The 9,488-nt window shown below is 35.4% G+C and overlaps 1 protein-coding gene across 3 annotated transcripts in view; it reads left to right on the forward strand.

The window, feature by feature from the left end:
- d4 (double PHD fingers d4) overlaps nucleotides 1-8,296 on the forward strand; it is a 34,356-nt gene extending 26,060 nt beyond the window's left edge. For all 3 annotated transcript variants that reach the window (XM_019040118.2, XM_019040119.2, XM_019040120.2), the window contains 4 exons: nucleotides 2,862-3,013; nucleotides 3,912-4,056; nucleotides 4,476-4,588; nucleotides 5,378-8,296. In XM_019040118.2, coding sequence (XP_018895663.1) covers nucleotides 2,862-3,013; nucleotides 3,912-4,056; nucleotides 4,476-4,588; nucleotides 5,378-5,506 — 539 coding nt within the window. In that variant the 3' untranslated portion in view covers nucleotides 5,507-8,296. The remainder of the gene's footprint in view (nucleotides 1-2,861; nucleotides 3,014-3,911; nucleotides 4,057-4,475; nucleotides 4,589-5,377) is intronic.
- The last annotated feature ends 1,192 nt before the right edge of the window (nucleotides 8,297-9,488 follow it).

Below are 9,488 nucleotides of genomic sequence, written 5' to 3' on the forward strand. Positions count from 1 at the left end.
AAATATTGGTTTCCTACTATAATACATACGACTTAAGGTGATTCGACGGTTGCCATTTTTTGTGTCTGAGCGACGTGCGATTATCTCGTTTCATTCAAACAATTCGTTCCATAATTTCAGCTACTTGTCATTGTTTTCGGATTTTGAGATCGCACTTCTGTTGTCATGAGACTAAAGAATTCATGGACCGAATTTGACAAAGAAATCAGGGTTCTTTTAGAAGAAAAATATCACATTCGATGCCGATATGGAAACTGCACTCGAATGTGATATTTTTCCTTCGAAAAAACCCCGCCTTCAATCCGTTGAATTTCTTTGTCAAATTTCGTACATGAATTCCTCAGTCTCATGACAACAGAAGTGCAATCTCTAAATTGAAAAAAAAAATCACAAGTAGCTGAAATTATGGAACAAATTGATGCGATATATGGCACGTCACTCTGACACAAAAAATGGCAACCGTCAAATCACATAAAGTGCTGTCTCCAAGGTCATTTCAAATATTATTAAAACATTTTATAATCACTTTGATATTATGATCCCATGTCCAATAAGATTTGAGGTAAGTTAAGTTCTGTCCTGAAAACCTGTTTCGAGCTCTCCTTTCCTTGGGCGTTAACAAATCAACTCACCTATAGAGTAATGCACACTTTTACCGTTTGACGCGCTTCTCCGTAGATTTAATCCATCAAGGGGATTAGTCGCAATAGCTACCTGTCCTGAAAACTGAGCAAAGAACTCCCTTTTCCTCAGAGTGGCTGACTTCATTAATGCGACATGATTCCTCCATCTTGTCATCACAGTTTTCCTCGATTGTTTTAAACCAAAGTTGGTTGGTGGAATCAAGCAGTCGTCCATCCCTGCTTAGTGTTGCTCAAAGTGTAACAGCTGAGCCAAAGCCAAAAGATGAGGCCTTAATTCTATACGGCAGAGATTATCATGGTAATGTCTAGTGTGTGATTTAACTGAAGTAGATCATGGTTTTTTTGTGAGCAAAGAAGCTTGAATTTATGCATTGAAAAACCAAGTTACTATCTTTCTATCTTGGTCAGAAGTTACTTTCAATAATTTCTGTCATACAAATTGTGTTCCATGTGAAATTTTGGCGAGAAAAAATATGTTTCTCAATGCTTAAATTTGCACCTTGCGAGTGGTTCATTGCACCCCTTCCCTCTTTTCAAATTTTTAGCTCAATGAAATATTGACGAGGCATGGAGGTCTGAGCATTAAGTGAACTTTCATTAAATTCTTGAAAAATTTGTACTAATGGCAAATCTAAATCTTAATATGTTCTGAGAATGAATTTTTCATATACAAAGTTGAACGAAAGAATTAAAATCTAGCCCAGAAAAGTGCTCCAAACAATAATAAAAAGCAATTTTTGGAACTGTGATGGCTGTGTGGGACCTGATATAACTTGTTGAGGAGCTGAATTGCATTTGGTTTAGGAACGAAGTGCTTTCTATCCATGCATTTTCATTAGCTGCACACTAGGATGGATTTCCCTAAAGATGGACGATCCCTAAAGCATTAAGGCTTAGAGGCTTCAAGACAAAACAGTGAAAAACTGAAAGCCGCTTTATGCCAAATTATCCTCGGTTCCTTGACTTCATTCTGTCAGTCAAGTTTATTCAAGTCATTACTTAACAAGCTTTTATTGCATCATATTTGGTGAATTCGAAAATGTCATCAATCAATGGAATTCCATTCCTCATTAATGGCTCGCTCACAAATCAAGCAAATTCATTCTACGCAGCATACAATGCCTTTGTTGCTCCATACATTTGAGACCATTGCAGTTCAATACTCTCTAATCGTCCATGATAGAACGGTCAAAAGATTTGGATTTTAAGCCTATCCTACAGAAGTTTTCTGGTGGGTTACATCAAAATTCAATGGATTCAGATCATGATTTCATGGACCCATCCATGATCGACACTCCAAATTTTTATCATGAATCGGTTTTATTTTATCGGAAGTGAGTAACGCTCTCTCACAAATTAGCTTCTCATGAAGGTAAAAACTCTCATACCTACTCATTCCCGTAATATTTTGTGATTTTCAATACTCCTGATGAGATTTTAAAAGCTTCTCTTGTTCGAAGTCTTGATAAAAACTTATTTGGAAGATAATTCTCAAGTATTGAAGTTCACCGAGTCATGCTCCTCACAGGATTGTGTTTCAATGGTGTGCATATTATTCTATGGTAATAATAAGATTTACCAAATTTAAAGTCTCTACGTTCAATAAAAATAGAGAGTTATTACCCTGCTTTGAAAATATTATGGATGATGCCATGTTTGCTGGTTTCTAAAGACTGACACCTTTTGTAATGTTGGACATAGACGTTTGACACATTGACAGGTTTCATCAGTATTTGCTGCATTATAAAATTCAACCATCAAACATGATTCTGTGAGTTGCACAACTGACCTAATGATCATATTTGAAGCTTTTGGGATGTAAAGTTTCAAAATCTATTTCTTATTTGAAATGTCTTTCTCCGTTTGTTTATTTCATAAAAAGTAAAACAGATTTTCACATCATAATATGTAATTTGCCTTTACATCTAAAAAGAATTTTGAGGAAAAATTTCAAGTTATTTGTCTCTTGGTTTTTCTTTTAAAAAATTTACATCAGTAGAAGGCACTCAATTATTAAAAGCACAAGTAAAGCATTCAATCCCAGGGACTTCATTTATCATTGTAGCGACAAATAAGTAAGCCCCTTATCATGTTTTGTTCCTAAAACAAGTTTTACTCTCAAATATTTTGGATTAAAACTTGAGAAAATTGTTTATGTGGAGTAGAATATTGTGTAAAGCATTCATTTGCTTTCAATCGAACGTTGTTGAATTCTAGGCACGCCGGCAGCCTCGCCGTCGGGGAGTTCGGCGAAAAAAAGACATCCCTCCTCCACCCCATCTCCTTCCTCCGGAGGAGTTGACGACAGCAGCCAAAAAGGGTTTCCGGAAGAAGAGACTGATGGTAAAACCAACTCCGCAAAAGACCCGGTAAAATCCTCTTATTTTTTCTCTTCTCACTTAGATCCATTCAATTGCAGTATTTACTTCTACTTTTTTCAGCACACCACAAATCAAAGTGATGGAAGAAAAGCATGCACCTGAATTAATATAAGATAAATTCATACAAACAGGGTTGCCACAGTCAGGGAAAACCGGGAAATGTCAGGGAATTTTAAAAAGCCAGGGAAAATTTGGAAATGCAAGGGAAAGCGTCAAAAGTGTCAGGGAAAAATTGTGCTAAAACCTTTACTAGCTTTCTGGAATGAGTTTGACGTTTTGAACAACAAATTTCTTAAAAACGAAACAAAAACAAATGCTTGAAAACTATTTCTAATTATGTCTTTTTACGCATTTGGCGTATCTTCAATATTGTCAGAGATTTAACCAAAATGTGTCAGGGAAATTCATTTTCTAAATTCTGCGGCAACCCTCTACAAAGATGTTTAATTTTTGAATGGGAGAAGTACATAAATGGGATAAAAACATCCAATGGGTTAGTTGGTCCTGTGATATTGGAACACTTTTTAACCAATTGAATGTTCTTGCTTTCAGTAAAAATAAAATGATTTGTAAGTACACCAAAATGAATTGAGTTTAGTTCCTTTTGAAACGCAAAAAACGTTCCTTCTTAAAAATGGGCTAAGAAACTGGGTGCATCAACAGATCTTATGATATTTTATGCCAATCCGTAAGTCCAAATTTGATGTCCTCAAAATTTTATTATCTAACTTGTGCAACTTAACCATAGTGCAGAAGCAAAAATTTGAAATGAAGATATTGGCATTACGTTATAGTTATTGGTGCTACATAGTCTCTGTAGTGTCACTCTATGTGGACATATGTTGTTTAGCCAGCACAATTCTCAAATATTATTTTTTCATTTCAGGATGCTTTACCTGTATTGAAGATGGATGGTAGAGAAAAGGCTGCCCCGTCTCCATACTGTGATTTTTGTCTCGGCGATGCTGTGGCCAATAAAAAATCTGGCCAGCCGGAGGAACTGGTGTCTTGCTCTGACTGCGGCAGATCGGGTATGTATTCTACTCTCGGTTTATCTTTGAGTGTTCACAAAATTCACTTTTCTTTTATTCCTCAGTCATTTTCTCTAAGTATGATCCTTCGTGTCACGTTTTGAAAAAGTTCTTCTGATCGTGAGACATAACCAGTGATGTACGTAGTTGAAAAATCCTCAATAAAAACCTTATTTTCAAAATCAGAATGTTTTTTTCCAGTTAGGTGGCTTGTTCTGTATAGGAGCATATTCTATTCTGATAGGAACAGGAATCCAACATTGGTTTCCTGTTTAGAAACACTTTCAAGCCCATTCTCAATTGGCATATTTGACTTATAAAAATATTAGTACAATGCCTCAAAAATCAATCAGAAAATTGAAAATTTCCTGCCTCTTTTAATATCTTTTGAGTTATTTGGCGATATTTTTCTTTTCCAGGACATCCAACTTGTTTGCAATTCACGAACAATATGATAGTGTCTGTTCGCAAGTACAGGTGGCAGTGCATTGAGTGTAAATGCTGCTCCATTTGTGGGACTTCAGACAATGATGTAAGTTCTAATCCTCTCTTGCTGATTGTAAAATTATTGTCATAGTGAAAATTCATGTTTACAGACAAGTTGTGCTCTTGCTTTATACTAAAATTCTTTATCTTTATCTAACTGGACTAAAGAGGCTGTCCCATTTTCCATAGGAAATAGCCGCAAGAGATTTTACATCCCTACTTTCAGGAATCATAACGGATCATCGGAGAGGCCTAAATCCGGTGACCTTTCCCGTCTAGCCCTCTAAGGGGGAGGGGGTCAAAGGTCAAACGCACAGACCGTCATAACTTTTGAACGAAACAACGGATCAACTTGATCTTGGGCTCAAATGAAAGCTCTCAACGAGACCTTTCATTTGACATATATTAAAGTCTGTTTTAGGTAATTTTTCAATGTGACAAAAATCATTGTTTGATTTTTCAAGCCCAAAAATTTCAGTTTTTTTAGGTTTTCTATGGTAGGGAAGGCAGGAATCGTTACAAAAACCAATTTAAATGAAAGCCCTTGAAACGAGCTATAGTTCAACTTGGGGAAACAAATGGTTCAAAAGTTATGATCGTTCAAAGTTGGCGTGGCGCACTAAAAACGGAAGTATTTCTAATAAAAAATAAAATCTTTCTAACAAACAAGATCTTACATTTAACTTTAACCAAGATATTCACCTATAAAAACCAGGTGATGGGTGTTATCTGCCCCTCTTGCGCACATCAGGGCCTTTTGTAATATTGGTTTTATCAATAGTAGAAAGAAATTCACCTCTTATTTTTATGTATCTTTTTTCCCTGGTTTTTTCAGGATCAGTTACTATTTTGTGATGACTGCGATCGTGGCTACCACATGTATTGTCTCTCTCCACCTTTATCATCTCCGCCGGAAGGATCCTGGAGCTGTCGATTATGTCTGAAAGAATTCCACTCCAAGTAACCTACAAACCACAGGCTGTAAATTGATTCGATTTAGAGGGACTCTCACTATGTATATATCTCTTTTTACCATGCTCCTTGATTCAAATAATAGACGGACCTATAATACAAGCTGTACATTTTGCCGGTGGAAAAAAAAAGTTTCTAAGAGGTCTTGTAATCCATGAAAGACGCTTTAACGGAATAGGTTGAAAAGCTTTATCTTTTGTACTTTTTACAATAATATGATTTTATATAATGCTGAAGTAGAATTGTTCAAGGTGGATACATGGCTTTAAAACAGAATGCGAAGGCAAGAAGAAAAAACTTCTCCAATTTTGCTCTGAAATAGCACTTTCACAACTGCAACAGAAGTGCCAAAAAATGCTTGATCTCAATTTTTCCCTACCTGAAAAGTTCTAATGACTGTTCTACCGTGATAAGGAGGAACGACGTACAACCGCTTGACAGTTACCAAATTTTCCTAGTAAAAAATGTATTTCTGAGGACTGATATCTGTATTTTTCCTTGAAATTCTTTGATTTTTCAGGTTTAATTGCAAAAAAAATAGTCTCAAAAATTTGAAGTATAATATTCAAAATTTTACCAGAAAATTTGTCTTTTTTAAAGGAAATATGGTAACGTCTGAAGGCACATACGGTGCTCTTTCTTAGTGTGGTAGTGTCGGAGAAAAGATTTTAAAAAAGCAATGATGAAAAAGATCCAATTGTTTCACCGTTGCATTGTTTATTGCATACTGGTGGGTTGTATGTGTTAATTATGTCTTTGGGAATTTTAAAATTTTCATCAATGAAAATCTGACCAAGTCAGGGCTTCTTTTGCATGATGTCTGTAAACGCCGGCATTGTTATGTTTTGGTTGTAGTGATTGATTTTATTTTTTTGCTACTAAAATGAGACTAATTAAACAGCAGCCAAGTTAAGTTACCGAAATTATTAATTACAGGACGAAAATGCTTGAGAAAGTCATCAATTTTCACAATCTATCTTCCCCAGTATCTATGTCTGTGACCAACATTTCTTTTAAAGTGTTTGATTGCATGCATGACTTTTCCTTAAATAGCTCATTGTAACCGCTTGTAATAGTTCATTTAACTAAAATGATTGGCAAATAACTTTCCAATTTTGGCAGCACATATATTGAAAGAACACAGCATATTTTTACTGTTTTAAATGCTCAGTAAGCACCTATCTTGATTCATGTAATTTGAAGGTTACGAATTACACAAAGTTCAATGGTAGTTCATTAAATAATAATTAAAATAATCGAATTAAAATTAGATAGTTCCAAAAAAATGTATTAATCAACTGTTTCAAAATTTATCTTTTTCTCGACAAAACTGAAATTCAGTGCTTATTTTTTAAACCAATTTTGACACATATTTTTCTATTCATGGAAGAAGAGTTGCCATGTTTATCCTCTGAAGTTTGAATTACCAGTTACCGACATTGATATATTGTGCCACTTTACTTCCAAGGGACTAATGAACATATCGAAGATGGTAATGAGAATGTTTTTCAAACCAAGAATGATACATTAATGGCTGCAAAATATTTTATAAGTTTTAAGAGAAAAATATTTCAGTGAAATTAATTGTTATTGGTTAAAACGATTTATTTCTTTCTCAAACTTTGCGGTATCAACCCAACTTGCCAAATATTTCCTAGTAGGATTGCTTGAGAGATTCTCTACAGTCTCTATAAAAGGCTGAAAACTAGCAGAACACCGCGGAGGAGGACCGTCATGACAATACTTTTTCCTTCAAAGAAATGTAAAATTTTAAACTGAACTTTCATAAAAAAATAAATAGGATACCTTATCAACTGAAGATTAAGATTTTTTTTGTTGATCATGCAAAAAAAAAAAAAAAATAAAAAAATAAAGTAACCACCAGAGACTTACCCAATGTTTCTGTAAAAAGTATTTTTACCCCATCACCTACCTCATATTTTTAAATATCATTGTAAGTCTAAAAATTTGTAATTTTCCCACCTTCCTGTGAATTCCTCTCAGGTAATTCATTGCTCACCACCAGCTGCTCAAAATTCTCTTTCTGCTGGTGAAGCCTGTAACTCAGAAACCTGTTAACCTTTCAAGTTCTGTGACTGAAGGATTAAAGGACTTTAATGAATTAGGTGTTTTAATCAAATCAAAATTTGTTCAATTTTTAGATGTATCTCTGCTTTTATATTTTATTTATCTTTAAGTATTTAAGTGTTCATTGCAAACTTGTAATTGGGAACCTGTAAATACCTCTAGCATGTATTTGGTAATTTTCCCCACACTTCTCTGTTGTTTTGTGGCATCCATACAAGAGTAATTGAATTTTGTGATGTCACTAAAATGCAATTTGCACATGTTATTTATTTTTTTTACTCCATCTAAATTTGATCTTAAATTTTCTTCCACAAAAGTGTATACCTCCATCAAGGATGAAGTAAGTCCTCTTTCTCATTTTTTGAAAATGTAGTTTTCTTGTCTTTAGTGGATTTAATTGAAATAGCTTCTGAAACAATGTATAAACCATCGTTTAGTGGAAACCTCTATTTTTTTCTCAAGTGTCCAAAACAATGAAAATGTGATTCTTCTCACTAAGAAAACTATAGCCCTAAAAATAGTGAGTTCCTGATCATCTCTACAAAATGATTATTACTCTCACTTTGTATATTTTCTTAAGCTATTTCACTGCATTTACTTGTGTTAAGCTAGATATTCCTTAGCTTTTAACTCTGTGTCAAGGAACAATTGTAAATCTTCTATATTATTAAAATTAAAGTACCATTTTCTACCATTCGCCATTGTTATTACTTTTCACTCATGCTCTTGTTTAAAATTAACCATTAATCATGCTCTTTTTAAATTGTGATCACTTCGAGTCAGACTGGATTGAGCATAATACCTTTGACTAATCAAACCATGTCATTTTCCGTTTCTGCATCCATTTTAAACAAATTTCACCTTTTAGTCCAGTCGAATTAGCTCAAAAAATGGCAATCTGGGAAAACCAATGTATGGAAGGTTTCTTTGCGGAAACATGTTGTATTCAGCCAACAGAATAATGTATCAAAAGTTCCTCTATTTCTACAGTTTCTTTCAAATCTAATGCTGTATCATCGTTTCCAATTTCGCCAAACATAGTGCGGCCTTCGCGGTCGGTGCGAGACGCATATTAGCGCCTACAAAAGTGGAGGAATACTTCACGCATTGCGCCGAACACAGGGCGGTCGCTGGTCAGCGCGGAAAGCATGTTAGCGCCTACGAGAGTGCAGGAATACTTCACGCATTGCGCCAAACACAGTGCGATGGCTGGCCAGCGTGAAGCGCATACGGGCAATTCAATGAAAAGCGAAATAGCCATTGAAACAACAACTGTTTCGAGGTGGTCCATGACGAATGAAAGTGTAACACAAGAAAGGAAGGGAGTCCGCACCACAAAGTTATTTCCCCTCCCTTACATGTATACTTTTGTAAGTGCGTTTGAAAGTGGTATTTTCGATTGTTCTTCAGAGAAAATTCATTAGTGAAAAGTAAGCCCTTTTGCCTCCTTTCCAATCACAACGTGTGTCTAAAAACGCCACAAATTGCCCTTACTTGGGTTCAGTTGGGTTGAAATTTAAATGTTTTTTCCGACGAAGCCTCCCTCACACCTCTAGGAAGAAAAAAAAGCATTTCAAGATAACCGACAAACCCCTCGTAAGAAGGAGCGGCCAGTCTGTTGCAGATGACCCCGAGGATCTGCAAGGATTGACTCCTCAGCAAAGGAATCAGTGTTCTTGATTGCTTCCAGCTCAGTGAATTCACCGCTATCATGCTGATTACGAGGACCAGTCGACGCGATAAGCACTTTAGACCATAAAAGTGGACCCAGCGGGTCATTCCACAGGGGACTAGCTTCATTTCAGAAATTTCAATTTTCTAACCTCGGCTAATACCGACAGCATACCTATCATAGATGAAAAAGTGGATCGAAATTTTGACGATCG

The sequence above is a fragment of the Bemisia tabaci genome, chromosome 7, assembly GCF_918797505.1.
Source record: "Bemisia tabaci chromosome 7, PGI_BMITA_v3".
NCBI lineage: Eukaryota > Metazoa > Arthropoda > Insecta > Hemiptera > Aleyrodidae > Bemisia > Bemisia tabaci.